General features: G+C 41.2%; 2 protein-coding genes across 14 annotated transcripts in view; one reads left to right on the top strand and one right to left on the bottom strand.

Moving 5' to 3' along the window:
- The window catches only part of CTNNA3 (catenin alpha 3), a 570,905-nt gene that overhangs the window by 314,528 nt on the left and 233,153 nt on the right, over nt 1–23,224 (bottom strand). The gene's annotated exons all lie outside the window — the stretch shown is intronic.
- Nucleotides 5,164–23,224, top strand: part of LRRTM3 (leucine rich repeat transmembrane neuronal 3) — a 102,937-nt gene continuing 84,876 nt past the window's right edge. Inside the window, exons 1-2 of the mRNA XM_081005001.1 lie at nt 5,164–5,702; nt 6,030–7,561. Of these exons, the coding sequence (XP_080861127.1) occupies nt 5,699–5,702; nt 6,030–7,561 (1,536 nt within the window). The 5' untranslated portion in view covers nt 5,164–5,698. The remainder of the gene's footprint in view (nt 5,703–6,029; nt 7,562–23,224) is intronic.

Here is a 23,224-nt window from a genome sequence, read left to right as displayed (position 1 = left end):
TGGAATGGCCCTTTATCTTAAGCACCAAAACATTTCTGAATCAGTGATACCATGCAAAAAACAAAATTATAACTGATTTTACATCTGGACGTGTGTCTGTGTGAGTGCATGTGTGTGCATTTGTGAGCATGTGTGCAGGTTGTAGTCCAACAATATACCTGTGGGATAAGCTGTTATACCACCCGGTTTAAGTTCCCCATGACACAACAAATGAAAACAAAAATATAAACATTTTGTATCCAATGTTAATCATACCCAAAGTAAATCCATTAAGGTAGAGGTGTTACTTGTTATGTATGCGCTGCAGCCAATAGGTATTTGCGACAATTGCAACCAAATGTATAAACATCTAAGTGCAATCATGCCAGTCATACTTCTGGGGGTGCATTTTAGCTTTAACAGGTCTGTGTTACAAGCAACATGAAAATCTGATGCTGGTTCTACCAGAGACCATGGCAGAAAAACATTTAAACGTCTGTACTGTATTATTATTATTATTTAAAAAGCAATAGCTTTAAAATACTGCATTCAAAGCTATCTCTTATATACACATTCCTAAAAAGCTTCAATGGTTCCCATGATCAGTTCCATGTTTTTTCCATTAACCACAGCATGAAATGCTGATCATACACATTTTTGATGCAGAACCCTTCCATTAGCTTACAGATTAAAATAACAGGCTTTTCTTAGCAGCAGCTAATGGAAAATTCTAAATATGCTAAACAAGACAAGAAAAGTTTGTACTAAATTTGGTATCTTTTGATTGCTCAACCTCACAGGCATACTCTTCAAACACACCCATAGTGTTTGCTAGCCGCCTAGAATGGCAAAGTGTCTTTCATGGAGCTACTCAAGCCCAGACCCAAATCTTCACAGCCCTGAGAAGTCATTGCTGCCACCCCTGACAAATACTCCCAAGGCAGAGAAGAGCTGAAGCCAGTATAGACCCTGCCAAGGAGCTGATCAATCAGAAGGGCTGGCTGAGCCCGAGACCAAGATTGGAACAGAGGAGCTAGACAAGTTTCTGTTTCCAAAGACATGGTGTCAAATGTGCCAGCACACACAGACCGAGCCATTCTGGCAGAGCTTACAGGCAGACGTTTGTTTATATAACGTGGGTGTGATTCATGTGAGTGACAGCCTTCACCTGCTGCAAAAAATAAGAGCAGGAGGGACACACCAGGTGTTGGGAGAGCTTAGCTTTTGCATGGTCATGTGAGAACTCCATTTATGTGCCCTGTGCCCTGTAATTATGCCTTGATCATGTACCGATTTCTTGAATAAAGCCTCCAGATGTTTTCAAGTTCAAATTCTGTGTGTGAGCATTCATCCACATTTCCACTTGTCCTTTGCCTAGAAAGCACTAAAGAGCAGTGGGACAAGAGGAAGTGTGGATAAGCCCTGATAGTGGGAACCAAGGCAGCTTCGCTGTATGTGCACAAACAGGAAGGGGTTCAAGTGAACATCATACAAACCAGAGATTGTGATTTAAAACAAATTCCGGTTATTTAAACAAGCCAGCTTCATAATCCTTGGGCTTGAAGTTGATTTGTTTAGCATTCTGTATGCACATATACATGTATTTATGCGTGCATTGCTTGGGGGGGTTGCATTCTGAATTCTGTCACTGACATCCCAGATTCTTGTTAAGGGTTCTTGAGGTGAATCCTTATGTGAATTCTTAGCACAAGCTACTCCATGAATTGTGACATAAGCCAGGGCTTGACCTGGGAATTCAGATGTCCCTTAACGGTATGAAAAACACAACATTGCCTTGCAGTAGCAGTGAAAACAAATTTCTAAAGGTTGGGATGAAAATACAAGGTAAGAATTCCCCAAGCAAAAATACAAACATGTAGAAATCAGAGGGCCTTGTTAAAAGACAGATGAAATAAAATATTGGACCATCTAGGTCAAAGAACTATGGAAGGGCAGGAATGAAAATACGAAAGGCACATGCCAAACTTCTTATCTGAATGAGTTGCCTATCCAGTACAGGTGTAATTTAAAAAAACAAAAACTTGGTGGGGTTTATCATCTACTTGAAAGAGATTAGCCAACATAAAATGGTATTCCCACTGAAAATTTCATTAGCCTTCCTCAGATGCTCTGCTTAAGAAAACTTCACATTCACCTCAAAACCCAAAGATGAAGTGCAAATTGCACTAAGTTTGTAATCATAAAATATGTACATCTACTTTTCCAGTTTATCTGTGTGACTTCCTAGTTATGTGTATAATATTTTGTGTGTGTGTGTGTCCCAGTTAAAATCATTATGACTTCCCTCAAAATACAAAATTTGTGAAACACAAGTGATTACTGATAGTGGAGTTATCACAAACCTAACCTGTGCACAACAGCACCCTCCCCACCAGCCATTCCCAGCAAATTGTATTTAAATGCATACTACCCCCAAAAGTGGAGGGAGAATATAGCCAACATGTTTAGCAGTCACTGATCACCTTATTCTTCATGAATTTGTACAAGCCTGATTTAAAGTCATCCAAGTTGGGGGGCATCACTATATCCTCAGGGAGCAAACGCAATGTGTCACGTGAGAATGAACTTTCTTTTATCTGTCCTGAATCTTCCAGCATTCAGTTTATTGGATGTCCATGAGTATGATGAAAGAGGGAGCAAGAAGATTATCCTTCCTTCACTCATTGCATAATTTTATAAACCTCTATCATGTTCTCCCTTACTCAGCTTTTCTCTAAAGTAAAAAATAAAATGTAGCTTTTCCTCATAGTGGAGTTGCTCCATCCTCTTGATAATTTTCATTGGCCTTTTCCAAATCTTTTCCAGCTTTACAAGACTGTTGTTGTTGTTGTTGTTATTGTTAATCCGGCCTTCACCATAAGGACCCTGGGTGGGTTACATAATTAAAACACAACAACTTCTTTGAGGTGAGGTGATCAAAACTTTACACAGTATTCTGAGTGCAGTCACACTGTCCACTACAACCCCAGGTGCTATGACAGCATGCTCCACCACGACATCAATGCACACAGAACTTTATAGAGAGCTTTATATGCAAAAGAGAAAGGTTCCTGCCTTTACGCTTCTGTGGCCAAGGTGCAATATTTTCTTAATCATATATTTAGAGCGGAAGGCAGCAAAAAAAGGAGCAGAAGGCTGACTAGGTATATATAGAGAATTGGATTATGTAATAGAAGTACGCAAAGGTACTTGTATGTGTACTCAAAACTTCCGAACCAAAATTGCCTGGGCCGACTTCCAGGTCAAGTCTGTTTTGAGTGCTGTGCTTTCAAGGCTTTTGGTTCTTTTGCTTTCAATGAATGTTTTAAGCTTCAAATTCTTAAGGATTTGAAGCAACAAGAGCAAGTTGTGGAGCAAAGTGACCCAATCATTGTGCTGTATATTGAGAGAGAGAGAGAGAAGTTGGGGGGTATCAAAGCTCCATTTTCACCTTCCATAGAAATCCTATATACTTGTTGAAATGCTGTATCTTAAATATGCCGAATAAGCATATAAGACCTAGCCTTCCCTTACTGAACACTATGTTCCTGAGCACAACACTGCCACCCACCCCTGATATTTAATTTTTGAAAAGCCTTGACATGACTACTAATCACACCATTCATGTCATGTGTAGTTAGGCCCTGGAAGGAAGGCAGAATACAGGGTAATTGAAAAACTGTGCATGGCTTCTCAAACAGGAAACAGGAATTACAATACTGGTAAAATAATTCGTATTCAGAATCTGTCACCCTCCTTTTCCCCTCTAGCTTCTCTGTACCATGTGGGAAACATCAAGATAAATGGTAGACTGCCGAATGAAGAACATCACTGACTGTCTACAAGTAAGAACATTCAATACATGGATGTCCATCACCTGATGGCTGCAGTACTGAATGGAAACTCACATGTTTCCTATGTGGGAAACAGCAAAGTAGGCAACACAGATGCAAATGCAGAGGAGTCTTAAACTGCATAGAATCAATGTGCTTCCATTTTGCTGTACAGTTGGCAATTTCCTCTGAGGTGTCCCACTTGATCTATGGACACAAGACAGACATTTGGGGGTTGCGGGGGACCCCTGTTTCTCACTCAAATTAGAGGGCAGGGTGTTCAAAGAGGATCTCAACTCTTGCAAACCCACACTTCAGTGTCTCCTACTTCTAAGCTGGCGAAATCTAGGGAGATGGGAAGGCTATCAAGAACGTGCACAGCATTACTTCACTAACTGCAGAGCGTATATATTATTATTAACTATCCTTATTTATAACAATTTATACCCACCTTTCCATGAAAATGACAGAGGCAGCAAACAACAATGTAACAAAAAAGTACATTTTTAAAAGCATAACAAACATGGAAAAGGAAAAATTAATTGGAAACAACATTAAAAAGTTGACATGACAATCAAGCCCACCTTAAAAGGCAGCATCATAAAGCGCCCACTGAAAGGGATGTGTCTAAGCCACCCTGCCATTGGGCCAACTATACCTCGGGTCCACTTGCCATCTTCAGACAGTGTGGGGTTTCAGAGGTAGATCTCAGAGTCTCAAATGGGGTTTATGTGCCTTCCATAGATGTGGTGGATCAGGGAATATGCACTGTAGTATGCCAGTCAGTATACAGACATGCCTCCTCATACACCCACCCAAAAGAGTTAACTGCACTGGTATTAGACCTGTTAAGTTTTTCTGCCTGATTACTCATAGTACTTACCATCTGTATACCAGTGGTAATAGCGAGGATTAGTGTGTTTTACATGACAGTGTAATGCCTGTGGTGTTCAATTCCACCCATTGTGTATATACGCAGGTTTCTGTGAGTATGGGCTTGTGTGTGTGCTGTTTTCTTGCCTAAATGAAAAGAAATGTTACATCCAAGCTTTATGTTAGGTGGAAGTCCCAGCAGCAAATGCTGGGCTTAAAAGGCTTAGTTAAATTACCCAAAAGAGAAAGATGACAATGAAAAGCTAAAAGCCCAGGGAAATTTCCAACCATTTCACTAGTGTATACTGAGGCTGACCAGTCTGCTCCTATTTAGTCACCCAGAACAATCACTCATTTCCCAGCACAGGGCTTACTCATTTGCAAGATTTAAAGGGGGGGGGGGAGGGAGGAGGAAGATATTTCTGCACATGCCCATAATATTCTTCACCACTGGGGGCAGCTTTACATAAGACTGCATTCACTGAAACCAAAGCAACAGTCGGAGGAGCTTTCAGAATGACAGTACGCAGAAGTGAACAGTGCTTGTTCATTGAACAGGGTCATCCTGGCTTCTGTGCTCCAACGCAGTTTCCTTAGCTGGATCGGGAGTGCTAACTATGAGAACTGCTGCCCAATGGAATACAGACGGGTGAATTCAGACAGCTGAGCATCACTTGGAGGAATCTATCATGCTTTGCACGGGGAGATTTTAAAGCAGCTCGTTTCTAAATGTAAAGATGCAAAAACGCACCATCCATGAAGATCCTATTACCTAGGAAGAACTTGACATTCTGCTGCAAATGCTGTGTTGGGATTTATTTATTCTTGGGATGTTCTGCATGGCTGGCAAAGAATAATGTTCCAAAATCGGTCCATCTCCCAAGGGGTCCAATTTTTCTTCCTGGGTGTCAGCAAGCCCTGACTCACCACAGAGCAGCTGACAGGGGCTGTCATGCTTGTGGCACCCTAAGCAAAAGCAAAAGACCTAACGACGACCTTTGAAAACACAAAGGATGGGTAGGTTTTCCATTTTATTTATTTATAGTTAGCCTACAGCAGTGCCTGCACTGATTCTGTTTTAATTGCTCTATAGGTTTGCCTCCCTGCAAGATGTGACCAGAGTTAAATTTCCAAGAGATTGTATTTGACTGTGGCTAGCTTATGTGCATGATTTTTTTTTCTTTATTACATTTTCCTTTATTAAAATAAAGTGGGGGTAAGCTACAAAGTACTTATGCTGCTGGGGGTTTCTTATGCATTTAAGTAGCAATTCTGAGCATGATTGAAATAGATCTGGATTGTTTATTTGGGGGGATAACTTTTCTAAGTTATTTTTATTTCCAGGTTTCAATGTATTTAGGCTACTGAGCGGATCAGCTGTAGCCCTGGTAATAGCCCCTACTGTATTACTGACAATGCTTTCTTCTGCTGAACGAGGATGCCCAAAGGGCTGTAGGTGCGAAGGCAAAATGGTATATTGCGAGTCCCAGAAATTACAGGAGATACCCTCAAGTATATCAGCTGGTTGTTTAGGTTTGTCCCTCCGATACAACAGCCTCCAGAAACTAAAATACAATCAGTTTAAAGGTCTTAATCAACTCACCTGGCTCTATCTAGACCATAACCACATCAGCAATATTGATGAAAATGCTTTCAATGGAATACGCAGGCTAAAAGAGTTGATTTTAAGTTCCAACAGAATTGCCTATTTTCTTAATAACACCTTCAGACCAGTAACAAATCTCCGGAACTTGGATCTGTCATATAATCAGCTGCAGTCTCTGGGAGCTGAACAATTCAGGGGCTTAAGGAAGCTGCTGAGTTTACATTTGCGGTCCAATTCCCTGAGAACAATCCCTGTCCGAATTTTCCAGGACTGTAGGAACCTCGAACTCTTAGACCTGGGCTACAACAGAATCCGAAGCTTAGCAAGGAATGTCTTTGCAGGCATGATCAGGCTGAAAGAGCTTCACCTGGAGCACAATCAATTTTCTAAGCTTAACTTGGCTCTTTTTCCAAGGCTAGTCAGCCTCCAGAACCTTTATTTACAGTGGAATAAAATCAGTGTTATAGGACAAACGATGTCCTGGACCTGGAGCTCATTACAAAGGCTTGATTTATCTGGCAATGAAATAGAAGCTTTCAGTGGACCTAGTGTTTTCCAGTGTGTGCCCAATTTACAGCGTCTCAACCTGGATTCCAACAAGCTCACGTTTATTGGTCAAGAGATTTTGGATTCTTGGATATCTCTCAATGACATCAGCCTTGCTGGGAATATATGGGAATGCAGCAGGAACATTTGCTCCCTGGTAAACTGGCTAAAAAGTTTTAAAGGGCTGAGGGAAAATACAATTATCTGTGCCAGCCCCAAAGAGCTGCAGGGGGTGAACGTTATTGATGCAGTGAAAAATTACAGCATATGTGGCAAAAGTACTACAGAGAGGTTTGAATTGCCACAGGCTTTCCCAAAGCCAACCTTTAAACCCAAAGTCATCAGGCCTAAGCATGACAGCAAGCCCCCTCTGCCCCCCACCGTCGGGTCCACAGAAGCCAGCTCAGAGCCTGAGCACGACACAGAACACATCTCTTTCCACAAAATCATAGCAGGGAGTGTGGCCCTTTTCTTGTCTGTGCTTGTGATCCTGCTGGTAATCTATGTGTCGTGGAAGCGGTACCCTGCCAGCATGAAGCAGCTGCAGCAGCGCTCTCTCATGCGAAGGCACAGGAAGAAGAAACGGCAGTCGCTGAAGCAGATGACTCCAACCACACAGGAATTTTATGTCGATTATAAGCCAACTAACACCGAGACCAGTGAGATGCTGCTGAACGGGACGGGACCCTGCACATATAGCAAAGCAGGCTCCAGGGAATGTGAGGTATGAACCATTGTGATTCAAATAAAATAAGCTTTTAAAAAAGGTGGGTTTGTTGAACCTCAGTGATTAAGATGAAGGTTACATTTCTCTTTTCTGCCACAACCACTTCTATATCACATCTTGACACATGCTCATCATATGTTGGCCTTCTCCTTTCCTTTTATCATTTTAAACTTTCCTCCATAAATCCACTGAAAGTGAAGAGAATGCAAATCAGAAGTTTGAGTTCAGGTTCGACACAGTACCTGTTGGTACAGGTGCTTTGTTGGTTTTTATTCCATCATCATTATTATTTCAATGGAAAGCTTATTTCATAGCTCATAAATCACATCTGCAGTGTTGCTGCGTTGTTTTTTAAATGCAGAGTTGTTTGCATATGTGCTGATTTTATGTGGACAAATAATGCTAAAAAAAGAACAGTGCAAGCATTTTAATAAATGCTGAAATTCACTTCATGATTCAAGGATGCATGGCAGCCAAGTGTTGTAAGCTCATACACATTTTAGGACATGCTTTGGCTTATAGATGGTGCAGGAACAACTGCAGCCGAATGCTTGATTTCTGTTGAATGCAAGGCATTATCAGAAGCAAGTGGGTTTAAAGCAACATCCTGAACTACTGAGGGTGGGGGCAGGGGCAGGGGAATCATTTGAAGTTCAGAGGAGGAATAAAAGCTTTCATGAGGAATAAAAGATGGGTAGTAGAACAGAATGAGATTCACTGCACTGTGCTCTAACACAATAGTTTGTAGAGTTGATAACTACTAATTGAAACCTGTTTATGTGGTTTCATATAAAAGATGCTAGTGTTTCTCCCTTCTCACAGTCAGTTGCCTTTCAGAAAGTAGTCAAAAGGCATTCATTAAATGAGGAGACCAAATTCCTTATTGATGCAATTAGAGGAGCTGAAATGTACAGTTACAAAGGCAAAACCACTTCCTGCACACATTTGCTTGGGTGCTCATTGGAAATTCATTCTGCAACAGTGTTAGAGGCATTAACGTGATTGACAATGGAGGCATTAAATCTGTCATTTTTCTATCTTGAAAAAATGCTACGTTGTGCTTGGTGGTGTTTCAGTATGCAATTTGCCACTTTGGGTATTTAGAAAGCTGGCAAAGCTACATTTTAAATACAGCACAGCAACTAGAAAAAGCTTGCAGTGAAAACTGGATACTTGCCCAGTCTAAGGAAAAGCACACCAAAAATATTCTCTTTTAGGAAAAGTCCATGGATCAGTGGGGGTTGGAAATCAATTGATTCTTTTGTATAACCTTGCTGAATGGCATTTTAGAGACACACTTCTTTGTTTATTTTAATACGGATGCAATGTTCAGAATAGATTGGAGGTTGTCATGGTGGATACTTGTAATCCATAAGACCCACCTCAAATGCCATGGCAAAATATAACCAAATGAAAAATTCCTCTAAATACTTTATAATTAGCAACCACATATTACTCCTTTATGAAAAACAGATCTTTCCCCTCCATCTTCAGAAACAAACTGGAGCATGTTTATAAAAGGTGGCAAATAATTTCACCACTTCTGTTGCATAACTTGATTTGGCTTTGTACACTGCCCATCTCTGGCCACTTGGGAGAGAATGTACCTACAAAGCGGTTGCACTGCAGCAATCTAGAAAAAGAGCATCCATGTTCTGGAGTATTTTTGCTTTTGGGGGGATGGGGAGATAGTGAAAGAAAATCACTGTGAACTATTTCCAGAAGTAAGAACTGCAGAACCTAATCACCACCAATGCACTTAAGGTGATTTTCAGGGTATAAAGTTGTTTTTGTTTTACAGGAATAGAAGCAGAAAGAAAGTGAAAGGCTGCTTCATAATTTTACTCATGTGAACTAATATCATACATTTGTTGAAAGCCAGGAGTCAGTGATTTCAGCTTGATTAAATATGACGCACTTTACTCAGGAGATGTGATTTTCTGAGTCAATATTCTTCTTGAGATATAATATTACCATAAAAGTGAATATATCTAGTGCCAAGAGAGCACCAACATTGTATCAGATAATATCTGTTCTGAAAATATTGACTTTCTATAACTGCAATATGCAAAATGTCAAGGCACTCTCTCTGGATTGGTGGGAAATGCCATTCGTGCATATACAAAATGAGAAAAATTAATACCACCCAAAATTATCACACAGAAAATGTTTTCCTAGTCTTTAATTCTTAGTATGAAATTTGCAATGAACATATATTTCATAGTGTTAACCAGGGACAGTTTTGACGTGGCAATATGAGAATATTTTATTTTAAAAAATGTGTCTGACTCAAATATGGTAACAAATGGATTGCAAATATTGGTAGAGCGACTTTACATTAGGCATGTTTCTTTGTCTCTGACCATACCTGAAGCTAACACTACATTGAAGAAAGCTCAAGTACCCCTATACAAAAATGCTCTGGTCAGAATAATGTGCTATAGCATTTTATAACTCAGTAAGTAGGGGTCGGGAATGTAGAAAAGGAAACCATTAAGAATAGTGGTGTCTTTTCAAATGCCCAACAGGTGAACTATTGATATCATTAACGTTTCATATTTATTATGTAGAATTAACACATGAAAAATATTGCCCAGGCCTTAAGAAACTGCATTTTCAGCTGAAGGATATCTAGCAGGCAATATTTATTTGTGCATAACTTCAGTGATAAAACAGAGGTGAACATGTAATTATTACTATAGTCTAAGAAAGAAGTGTCTGGCTGATGGTGCAGCTTATGCAGGCCCGTTCCAACCACTCTAGTCTACAATATTTTTTTTAAAAGGTGGGGGGGGGTCAAAACTGAGTTAAATAACATTAGTTCCAGGAGATGGAAATTGATTGTAAATGGTTGAACCTTCTCTGTCTCAAGAGAATCAAACCATGCTTTATTCATTATTTTGTGCAACAAACAAACAGTTGGCCAGTGGTTTCCACACAGCGTCTTCCCAAGATGCAAAAAAGAGAGCTTATTCCTCTGCCTTTAATGCTATGCAGAAGCAGGTGGCAGCTTGTCACGCAGAGATGAAAAAAGCTGTGTCTGTAGTCATAACCTCCTTGTACACTGCTACTGGGTTTACAGCAACCATTTACTCCTTTGCATCACAAAACTCTACCCAAATCTCTTAACAAAAAACAATGAAATATTCTGGCTCTCCCCTGAACAGATGCCATGCCATCTTTTTTGAGGTATCATGTCACTATGAAAGTTTTTACTCTTATGTGATCATAGCCAAATGAAAAGGCTCTTGGTGGCAAAATTTGCACATGAAAAGATGTTGGGAGAAACATGCCCTTTCCTTGACACTGTGTCATGTGTTTTTACCACATTTGGGGGGAGGGGGTGCTTCACAAGACTTCTTTGCCAGATTACTAGAAAAGGAGAAAATAACTTCTTTTGTAGTGATACTTCCACCACAAACATCAACAAGGGAATCAATTGTTGAGATCAAATACCAGAAGAAGTCTTCCATAGGCATCTGCCTGGCAGAGTGAGAAAAGGATGCTTGACTAGATAGGCTTTGATCTGATCCAGAGGTCTCCTTATGTTCTTAAGGCAGTTAAGCTTTACTGGACAGAGGAAAGCAAATCGTAGGAGAAAGGAGGTTGCAGAGCACACATCTGTTTTCAGGTCTATGGGTTACAGAATTCAAAGGAAGAAGGAACGCCTACATAACACTGTCAATCAATATGGAATTAAGGGGCAGCTTGAAGACATTGGTTCAAGTCCTACCCTCCAGAGAAAATAAGCATGCTCCCTCCTCCATGTGACAGTCCTTTAGATATTTGAAGATGGCTATCACATCTCCTCTCAGTCTCCTCTTTTCCAGGCTAAACATACCCAGCTCCTTCAAGAGCTCCTCATAAGACTTAGTTTCCAGACCATTGGTCATCTTGGTTGCCCTCGTCTACACACGTTCCAGCTTGTCAACATCCTTCTTAAATTGTGGTGCCCAGAATTGGACAAAATACTTCCAAGTGTGGTCTGACTAATGCAGAATAGAGTGGTGCTATTTACTTCCCTTGATCTGGACACTATACTTGTGGTTCACCAAGACCCCTAGATCCTTTTCACATATACTGCTAGTAAACCAGGTGTCCCCCATCCTATATTTGTGCATCTAGTTCTTCCTGCCTAAGTGCAGAACCTTATATTTGTCCCTATTGAAATTCATTTTGTTAGCTGGCGCCCAGTTCTCCAATCTGTTAAGGTCATTTTGAATGCTGATTCTGGAGTAAAGAGTATTCTGGGTGGCAAAATAATAATGTAAATTTTGAGTTAAAGCATAGCTTTAGTCGTTAGGGACAGAAGAGGAATTAATGGGAACATCCTATGCCTTTTAAAATGTGGTTCTTTTTTGGGGGGGTGTTATTGGGTTGTTGTTTTTATTTTGATTATATATATTGTGGTTTTATATTTTGATTTTATTCTGTGAACCGCCCTGAGATCTCCGGGCATAAGGCAGTATATATATTCAATAAAATTAATTAATTAATATGCTAAAACCAGCTTTAATATGTTGTGCCTCAGGAGTCAACAGCAACAACAGCACAAATGTTTATTTCATGTTTCATTTCATTTTTAAAGATCTTGTTGGTAAAATTCAGACAAACCTTTTCTTAGCATAATGGGAAGATGCTGTCTCTGCATATGACAGAGTAAAATAATGAAAAAGTGAATTCATATCTTCATTCTTTTTTGGGGGGGCATAGGATTTTACTGCTGGATCATGCTTCACTCCATTTTCCTACAAAGCAGGCCTTATGCAGAAATCCAATTATTCATGAAAAACCATTATTTCAGGACCATCTAAAATATCTATTTTAATTTTCTGTACTAATGATGACATTCCAATATGAAGAGTTAATTTTGGGACTAACAATATCAGGACATGAACTGTTTTGTTTTTTGTTTCCAAATTTTGAATACCAGAAAACAATGTGTTTTTGGTAACCCTAAACTCTCTGAGGGATCCAGGTCATCTCTTCTCCATAACCCGTTTGTGTCTACCAGCCCATTAATCAATGTCCTGGTGATGCTTACATCCCTGGTCCTGTAGGGTTAGCTTTATTCAGTCCCCTACAGATAAGGTACTTCAGAACTCTCCTGCTATTGATAATGAGTATGCTACTCTAGCTTAGAATGAGGAGAGTTTCACTTCATCAGCCAGCACATTTTCTGAGAACATGGAAAGGTTGGCAATTGAGTATTTACAGAGTTAGTCTTAGCCCTAGTGATGTGATTTTAATTCACTAGGTTTAGAGTAAGCTCCAGCTCTCCATTATCACCTGTTGTGTCTTGATCAAGGGTCTCCTGGGCTCCTTCCCAGACTCTCACTTAGCCAATTCACATGTGCCTACAGTGGCGTGAGAGCGGCTTTCCCAACATGTGAGTCTACACAGCTTCATCAGGCAGGGTGGGGATACTACTGACACACATGTTGTCTAGCAGAGAGAGAAGGCAATGTTCCTGTTGCAGGAACAGTGTGGGATTATAGCACAGGGAAGGCACTCCAATGCTTCTGCATGTGAAGATGACACATGTTCTGGAGCAACTGCAAATCTTACTCACTTAAATCAATCAAGGTAAAGGTAAAGGTACCCCTGCCCGTACGGGCCAGTCGTGACCGACTCTAGGGTTGCGTGCTCATCTCGCTCTAGAGGCCGTGAGCCGGCGCCGTCCGAAGACACTTCCAGGTCACGTGGCCAGCGTGACGAAGCTGCTCTGGCGAGCCAGCACCAGCGCAGCACACGGAAACGCTGTTTACCTTCCCGCTAGAAAGCGGTACCTATTTATCTACTTGCACTTAAGGGTGCTTTCGAACTGCTAGGTGGGCAGGAGCTGGGACCGAAAGATGGGAGCTCACCCCGCTGTGGGGATTCGAACCGCCGATGATGCGATCGGCAAGTCCTAGGCGCTGAGGTTTTACCCACAGCGCCACCCGCATCCACTTAAATCAATAGGATGCACTTTTGACTTGTCTTCCAGCCACCCCACCCTACCCCATGTTTTGGATTCCAAGCTTCTAAAACATTTAAGCGGCTCATATACAAAAGCTGGTGGTCACTGAAGTATGATGGTGCATTAGCTCATACCAGTATAAAGTGCCAGCATACCTGCTGCAGAGCACTGGTGGGATTCCCAGTTCTCTATAATCCGAGCCTTCACCTTTCTAGGGATAAACTGAAGTGGATGCTACAAGTGGGCTGTTGCTAAATAAATTACTTCAGTTCTTGAGATTGATATTCTATTCTCAAAAGCATTTCTCATAGAAGTTCGGTACTAATGAGACTGAAACTGTGTCACGTTACAGGAACCTCTGTGTTACGCACGCATGCATATACAGTCATACCTCGGGTTGAAGTTGCTTCAGGTTGAGCGTTTTCGGGTTGCGCTCCGCGGCGACTCAGAAGTAATGGAACACGTTACTTCCAGGTTTCACCGCTCGCACATGCACAGATGGTGAAAATGACATCATGCGCAGAAGTGGTGAATCGTGACCCACACACGCGCAGACGCAGGTTGCGTTCTGCTCTGGATGCGAACGGGGCTCTGGAACAGATCCCGTTCGTATCCAGAGGTACCACTGTATACACATTCTCTGCTTAACTTTGATTCTAAAAAAAGCTGGGGTGGGGGTGGGGAGTCAATTAAACTGGAAGCATATGTTCTGAGCATGCTCTGAGCTGTTTCCTTGAAGAGCATACCTAGGCAGCCAGGCCTAGGAGTGTTTTTGTAAAAACACTTAGGAGTGTAAGCTCAACAACTTTCGGCTTTTTCTAAAAGAAGCTCAACAATTTTGGTGTCCTGGTTTTTACTTTTTGAAATATGGCAACCCTAATGTATACAGCTGCAATGTTGTATGAAGTGTCCCATTGGTCCATTGCAAAGGAGAAGGATATCAGAACAGGTGGAGGCCACACAACTTTCCTTCCAACAAAGAACAACAGGGGACCCTGTAAGGCATTTTTCAGTTTAGTTATGTGCTGAGTATTTGTATAACTGCAGTACAGTGGTACCTCAGGTTACATACGCTTCAGGTTACATACGCTTCAGGTTAAAGACTCCACTAACCCAGAAATAGTGCTTCAGGTTAAGAACTTTGCTTCAGGATGAGAACAGAAATCGGGCTCCAGCGGTGTGGCAGCAGCAGGAGGCCCTATTAGCTAAAGTGGTGCTTCAAGTTAAGAACAGTTTCAGGTTAAGTACGGACCTCCAGAATGAATTAAGTACTTAACCTGAGGTACCACTGTACTTATGTGTCCACAGCATCTTTGCAAACAGGGAGGATAGGGAGAAAATCACAATTGGCCACACCCATGTGACTATTGGCCACATCCCCATGGCTCCCTAGCAAGCTTCCCAAACCCAGTGGACACCATCCACCACTGTATGGGAGAAATATGACAACCTCCACTGTAAAGTTAAATTATGCCACAGTGTGATGCAAATATCGTCCTGTGGAATTGGGGGCAGGGAGCAGCCTGCAGGACCACGGATTTGAGTTCTACCAATGCTTACCACTGTGAGTTAACAGAAAGAGAGTGCACACACGCACACACAAAATGTTACTGCCACCACCACTCATTAAGGTAAGCCCTTTCCAGGGGCTGAATTTTTTTAGCATTTCTTATCTCCCTCATCTCTTGAAAACATAGCCAAAAATATTGCCCTGCTTTCTCAGACTGCAAATGGGGCTCCAGAAGCAGAGTGATACTTTTGACACAGATTGAAAATATTTGGTAAACTAATTTTTTAAAGAAAAGCAGTGACACCCAGTGGCAGGATTAAGTAAAGCAGGTAAGGGTGGCTTTGTTTTTTGTTGCTATTGTTTTATTTACTCCCAGGTATTTGGTTGCCCCATTTTTTCACTGAGAACTGCTGCAATGGGCATAAGGCCCAACACACAATTGTTTCCCTTTTGTATCTGAGCTGCAATCAAAATTAAGATGCAACAAGTGATCAATTCATTACAAGTATGCAAACTATATACTAATGCTACGAACAAAATTTACTAGATGCTTGCAAAACTACAATATCTACCCAGTTCTTAATATTCAAACCTAATACCAAACAAGGCCTCATGTACGTTCACATAAACATATGCAAAAAGCAATGGTGTGATTCAGAAGGTGTACCTTATTACTGCTGTGTTCACATACCTTTAAGATACAGGACTACATGCCTATTGGAGCAATACTTCTCTTTAAACTTAATTCTGTCTTTAAGCAATGCATAGAATACTTTTACAAGTGAAGAGCCAGTACCCTAGGAACTGCGCTGGGGGTTGCTTCTCCTTGTCCAGAGCCAACACCAATTGAAATAATGGAGATTTCCTTTTGAGAGCCAAACCTGGCATTCCCTTCAAATATACCAGGGTGATCAGTCCACCTGTCTGGTGCCTGGCATCCCTGTTTGGATAATACTGAGTGAAGTACTCATAAATATACACAACAGCAGAGCAAACTAATTATCTGAGGGAAGTTGCATCCATTATTATTATTTAAATGGTATCAAAAGGCAGAACCAGAGAAGGATTACCCAGCTTGCTAATTAAGACATGCAGGAAGCCAAATTGGAACATGTGAGACAAAATTATTCAACCATGCATCTGTGTGGCTTCTGTGATTGAGCATCTTTAGATGGATTTAAAATTGCCCACAACTATACAATGGATGGCTGTTCCCTTGCAACTAAGGCAGTTCAGGGCTAAATTAAAATAGCACCAGCTAACTAAGCAAATGAACCAGAATAAACTGTGCTTTTCATACCAAAGCATATTTTGAGAACAGGATCAGCAGGATGAGGGAAGGGCACCTGCCTATGCCTATATGTCTCTATGGCTGCACTTATGTACATGCTCAAGTTCAAGGGCAAAAGAGGATGCTTCTTGTATATCAGAGGTGAGAGACGTGCCAGAATATGGTTGAGCAGAGGGTCATTAATGCATTCATCAAGCAGTGATTAAGAGGACTTACAAGATTTAGCACTTTGGAAATGCATTTCTAAATAATAGCTAATTAACTCTACTCTGAACTGAAGCACCTCTGGGATGGATTATTTAACAGTTCACTATACAACTGTATGAAAAAGTTAGACAGAAAGTTAAGTAAAAAGATTAAATAAGCTGTGAATGCACATGGAAGGTTCCACTTGTCATGTTATCCAAAGCAGTTCTGACAACCAAAGATCCAACATGCAAAAGCTACTGCTTAATAATAATAATAATAATAATAATAATAATAATTTTATTATTTATACCCCACCCATCTGGCTGGGTTTCCCCAGATACTCTGGGCGGCTTCCAGCAGACATCACGGTCATTTTCATATTGTTATATCTGCATAAGAAATGTAGGGGCAGGGCAACGAAGTTAAATTTCCCTAAGTTTACTCAGTGCTATTTTTCTAGAAAAAGAAGTGCTGGAACTCATTGTGAACACCTCCCTTGTTCTCTTACAATGGCAATGGCACCCACCTGAGAGGTGCCGGAACTGAGTTCTGGAGAGTTCCAGCTCAAAAAAAAGCCCTGAGTATACTAGTTGTGTCTCAAGTACTAAATGTACTAGAGACACATCTAGAGACATACAGTAATCTATTTTTATTTACAAATACTAACACAGAGTATAGTGAAAGTCAGCAAACGTTTAAAGCAGGAAGCACAACCATTAATCATGCAACAGGTTCCTAAAGAGAACAAATGTAACTGAGGGATACCTTGGTTTTAGCTAATTTGAGTAAAAAAACAAAAAAAACCCTCTCTGGTCACAGTGCCCAAATTCAGGCATAACAACAAAGCACTTTCGTGACCCTTAAGCTCATCTGCTCTCCTTCCCCCACTCTTGTATGCCTAAGGAAAGGAAATCTTAAGTTTCCATTTCCAGTTTGTAACAAATTGCAATTTCCTAAATTGTTAAAATACAGCTAACTGTGGTTTATTCAAACCATGTCCTGATATAAAATCCTGCTTTGATGACCAACAGTGGTTTGTTACAAACCACAATGGCTCAATGCAGTGCATTATTGGATCAAAACACCATGGTTTGCTGTTAAGTCTGAATTCAGCATGCGTGTATTTAAATTTTGAACTCTTATTATTCTCCTGTAAAATTCTGGTGTTATTATATACCAAAAGCTGCAGCCACCAAGAAACATACTGCATTTTTCTTAACTTCCTAATCACCTGTTCAGGTTTGTCAGGCAAAACCGTAACTTTCAGCTCATTCATGGCTAATCAAGAAAGCTATGATTATAGTCCTTTTCACATCCTAATTATTTAACAAATAATATTAGTCACCAGTTAAAATAAAGCTGTATCCTAGCCATGCCCACTCAGGAGTAAGTTCCACTGAATTTAACGTGGCTCACTCACAGATAAGCTGCATTAGAAACATAGAAACCTGCCTTACAACAAGTCGGATCAATGGTCCATCTAGCTCAATATTGTCTAAACTGACTGGCAGCAGCTGCCCATGGTTTCAGACAGGAAACATTTCCAGGCCCACTTAGAGATGTTGAGAGTTGAACCTGGAAACTTTTGCATGCGAAGCAGATTCTCTACCACTGAGCAACAACCCTTCCCTACCCCTCAGATTCCAGCCCTAGCTGATTATAAATTGAGGCAATTAAAGCTTGCAGTCCTATTTGTTACAGGCCTCCCCCCCCCCTCTACTTAAAGTGGAGATTGTGATCCTTTGCCCACCCCCCAGCGCCTTCAAGAAAAATAGTAATATTCTATTCTATTCTATTCTGTTCTGTTCTAGATTGGTATGTAATTTAAACACATTGAATATATGAAAGTCAATCAGTGAGTGGATTTAGGAAAGGCCAAAACAATTGATGCATCCATAGTTTTAACTCTGTTATGAGCAAACCTCAGCTTTTTTTTATTAAAAAAGAGAGTATACCTTGTCAAAGGAGCAACAGTCAGCGAGCAGCTGCTCATTGATAAGCCAAAGGGGTACTAACCTTTACCACAGCATCATGTACCATTTTTTATTAAGAACATAACTATGCTAATATTAGACATCAGAGGCTTGCTGTGTCAAGAAAAGGTCAACATTTTAACATCAGTGTCTGAAGTCACAATTGCAGAATAACTGCTGGAGATGGAAGAAATACTGCAATTGTGGTTATTGCTCTAAGATTCAGATTGATGTGGTAACAGGGAGTGGAGCTTTTGTATTGTTTTATGAAAAGTGAAGTGCTCCATATGTGCAAAGGCAAATGAGAGGGAAGGAAGCAGGTTTTCCAACTGTATAAATTCTCCATCAGACACCATACACTAAAAAAAAAAGTACTAAATGAACCCAAAACATGACTTGCGCCTTGCTTACACCTTGTATCACTGGTGATTTCTCCATAGGAGTCAGTAGTTCTTATCTACTATATGGTAACTAATACAGTGGTACCTCTGGATGCGAACGGGATCCGTTCCAGAGCCTAGTTCGCATCCAGAAGCGAACACAACCCGTGTCCGCGCGTCTGCACGGGTCGCAATTCGCCACTTCCGTGCATGCGCGTGACGTCATTTTGACTGTCTGCGCATGCGCGAGAGGCGAAACCCGGAAGTAACGCACTCCGTTACTTCCGGGTGGCCGCAGTGCGCAACCCGAAATTACTTATCCCAAAACTACTTCAACCCGAGGTATGATTGTAATGCCCTTGCACCAATGTAAATCACAACTGAGCAACACACTAGTGCACACCATTTGATCAACCAAAAGTTATTCATCTACTCCTGCTTCCTCATCAAACTTTAGCTGCCAAAAACTGGCACCTCTCAAACTCCAGGCTTCTCCAGTTTTCACCAACATTGCCTGTTAAGCAAAACTCAGCTGGTGGGTTAAATTGGTTCATGTTACACTGCAGTCAGTAGGGCCTGCAGTGCAGACCTTCAGCACTGACTTCTGTCAGCTTACAAAGGAAACAGGATGACTCCTGACAATATCTGGTATTATTGTTTGGATGTTTGAGGCCTCAGGGATGCAGTACATACATATGGATAAAAAAAAAGAGAAAAAAGAGGATAACCACAACCACCTTAGTTTCTGTCTAAAGCATTCCTGTACAGCATCAGACACAGACCTTGGCTTCTGTTTATTTTAGCCAACAAGGAACTCCAAACGCTGTCTCCAGTAGCTACACTTCTTCTCTGCCCTTGAGTGTCTTCTTTCTCTGGTTCTGCTAATATCATTAGATAGGACCTGCAGGATCCTTCCTCATCCTCCTTTCTCCAGCCCTTCTTCTCTCAATTTATAACAGCTGCCTCATAAGCTCAGAGACTCCCAGACTAACAGCTACTAGGCCCAATAGGCTGAACTACACAGGCTGATGCATGCAAGGTCTCCTGACCAACTGAAGGACAATGAGAAATAAGTCCTGCATGCACATGGTTCCAGATCATGACCTTTAAAATATGTTGGGAGCTGCAAGCAAAGTAACAGCACCCAGGCTTCATTGCAAATCATATAAGCCATTACGTTTTACTTCTTTGTTGCCAAGTGTCCTACTGAGGTATGTGAATCCCATAGTTACTGCAGAATAAAAACTGTACTTCCAATTTGTTTTTGCTTTTTAAAATTTCATTCATATACATAACTAGTTCACACATCTTATTTCACTTTGCTGCTGCTACAAGGTAAATGCTACATTCACCTCACAGTTCAGCTGAGGTGCGTACTTCTTAGAAAGCCACAGCCCATGTGCAGGTAACAGTGCATATGTAGGTGACAGCTTCATGAGTTCAGGGCACTGCAGTGACAAGGAAACCAAACCTGTAATGTGCACCAGATGAAGACATTCCTGCCTTTCTCTGGTGTGTACAGCATGCAAAGGCAACTTGAAATGAACCAGGGAAAATGATCTCACTGTATCTTCAGCTGCTAATGTGTTCATAGCCATTGAGTATTGGTCCATCCAGCTCAGCATTTGCTCTGACTGACAACAGCTCTCCAGGATTTTAAACCAGGCCCTCTCCAAGTCCTGCCTAGAGATGTTGAGGATTGAACCTGGGCCCTTCTGCAATGCCAAGCACTGAGGCAGGGCTCTTTCCCACATAGAATGCAGATGCATAATGTAATTCCAGTTTTCATCTCCTCAGTGGAGTGGCTGTCAATATATATCTCAATAAAGTTGCCTGTTCAAAAAATTCCTGCAATAAATTTGATGCATGTATTTGGCAATGTTTCAGAAGATATTTTGCCATGTTCTGCCTGGTTCTCTCAGAAGAATTTAGCTGTGATTAGGGCAGGGGGAATCCTACTTTCTTTCTACGGAAATGTATTCAGGTTAATTTTTCAACTGACTGCATTTCTGTTGACACTGCAAATTGTTTACTTGTATTGTACTCTGCTACTTCCAGCCATTATCATTTTAACAATGAGTCATTGCTTCAAAACAGAGCATTATGTCCTATTCTGTTTTCTTTTCTTTTGAATTACCAAATACTATCTATGTGAGGCTACAAGTATATGTGTACCCCATTAGCCATATTTCCCCTTTGTTAAATTCAGAGCTGAGCCAAAACACAGTTTGTAGGTTTGTTTATCATTTTGTTACCATAAAAGACAAAACCCCTCTGTTTTGGGGGCCTCCTTTTGCCAGCTGCCTTAAATTTTTTAGTCCAAATCTTGAACATGAATCACAGCTGCAACTAAACTGTGCAAAAGCCACCCGTGTCTGATTTTAAGGTTCCAGGAAAATGTGCCATCCCTCACGAGCATAGCCAGGATTTTTGATGGGGGGCAGACTTTATCTTGGAAGGGCAGAACCAAGCTACCTGTGATGTGACTGGTCAGTTAAGTATTTTTATTTATTTACCTGCTGGGGGGGGCAACTCCCCCTCAGCTGCCCTTGGCTACGCCCATACAGTTCATGCTAGTTTAGCACGGCATAGATTGAAGAAGCTTGCAGGCTTTGGGAGCAAAGACCTTTATCCAATCAAATTGAGGAAAGGTCCCCAGCTGGACTGAGTTGAAGCATAGGTGGGCTCTCTTTATATATTCACTATAACCCATCCAACTATATGACTGTAAGCAGGCCTAGGGGTGGAGTTAAGATAGACCTTGTTACCAATCACAGTAAGACTGGTCTTGATTTTTTTGAGGGGACCCCTCTTGTGGGGCAGGCTTCCAAAACAAAAGTGGGCAGTGAGGGCAGCACAAAATTATGCAAACCATGGGGGGCATTTAGAATGGGGAAGAACTTCTAACCTTCCTTGTTTTGTTTCTTAAAAAGAAAAAGAAAACACTTCCTAAAGCTAGTCTCTTTTCTTCCCAGAGTGCCTCTGGGAAAGAAGCTAGTCTCTGAAGCACTCTGGGAAGGAAAGAAAACAGTGATGGACAGCCAGAGCTCTACTGCTTCTGTTGCTTGACATATTTTTACATGAAGCACTTTCAGAAGGTAGGGAGAAAATGCAGATTTTTCAGAAGAAACATTTGGTGAACTGGTAGTATGCAGTAGAGGAAACTACAGTGAGCTTTTAATAGGATGTTGCCTATCCTCAACACAGTCACTAATGTGATCCATCACAATTCACTCCATTTTGTCTTTCTGAATGTTTAATGCACACTGTCAAAGGAGAGAGCTGATACCTCTGTGGTGGAAGACATGCTTTACAAGTACGGAGAAGATCCCTTGGCCCCATCCACAGCATCTCCCATTAGGAAGGATGCTGAGACCCAAATGAGTCATGATAGGCGAGATACATAATTATGCTCTCCTGTGGGTCTTTATTTTGCTAATTAGCAGCCCCACTGGGTTTCATTGAAGATCTGCAAATTGTTGCTCTGGGAGAGAGTATTCATCCATTCCCCACCCCCCACCCCCACCCCATAAATCTCTTTTTCTCTTTCTTACACATAGCTGCCATTATCTCTTTCATGTGAGAGGAGAAACAGCACCCATGCCTGCCCTTTGTCCCTTATGAAGCTATTAGCAGGTGCTGGGGATTTAGAGAAAGACCTAATGAGAGCAACACTTTCCTGACTTCAAAGCAGCCCTATGGAGCTGCTGTACAACAACAAAAAATCATGCCCGTTTGGCATCCAGGTAAGGAAGGGTGTAGCTCGGTGGTGTGCATGCAGACAGTCCCAGGTTCAATGCCTGGCATCTCCAGGTATGGCTGGAGCCATCCCATTGGAAACCCTTGAGAGCCACTGCCAGTCAGTGTAGACAATGAGCTAGATGGAGCGATGGTCTGATTTGGTATACAGCAGCTTCCTATGTTTTATGTTCAGGTAGCTGGCCTTGGGAATACCTCTGTTTGGCATTAATAGCTGACAAAGACAACTCTGGTCTAGATGGATAAGTGTTCTGAACCAGTATAAAAAAGCTTAATATTTTCATGTGCTTACCATTAGCAAATGTAACGGTACCTGGGAAGATGAAAACGAGTGGCATATTTGTTATAGCCACTACTGTAGCTGCCATTTTTGTAACAGTAAAATAAATAATTGTTAAGTATGTTTAATATCTTATCTGAAATTAAACGTTTTCCCCTTGGGGTTCACTATTATTCTGAATTTCGAAATAGTGACAGCAAAAAGGACAGTAAAATAAAATAAACCTCTCTGGTTTACTTCCCTAGCTCCATAAAGCTAGTGATTTCTATGCTTTGATTTCCACATAGAAACTGACGTGGCAAATACAACATTTTAA

Source organism: Podarcis pityusensis (assembly GCF_964106645.2).
Source record: "Podarcis pityusensis genome assembly, chromosome: 5".
Classification (NCBI taxonomy): domain Eukaryota; kingdom Metazoa; phylum Chordata; class Lepidosauria; order Squamata; family Lacertidae; genus Podarcis; species Podarcis pityusensis.
Note: the sequence above shows the minus strand (reverse complement) of the source record. Positions and strands in the feature narration are given on the sequence as shown.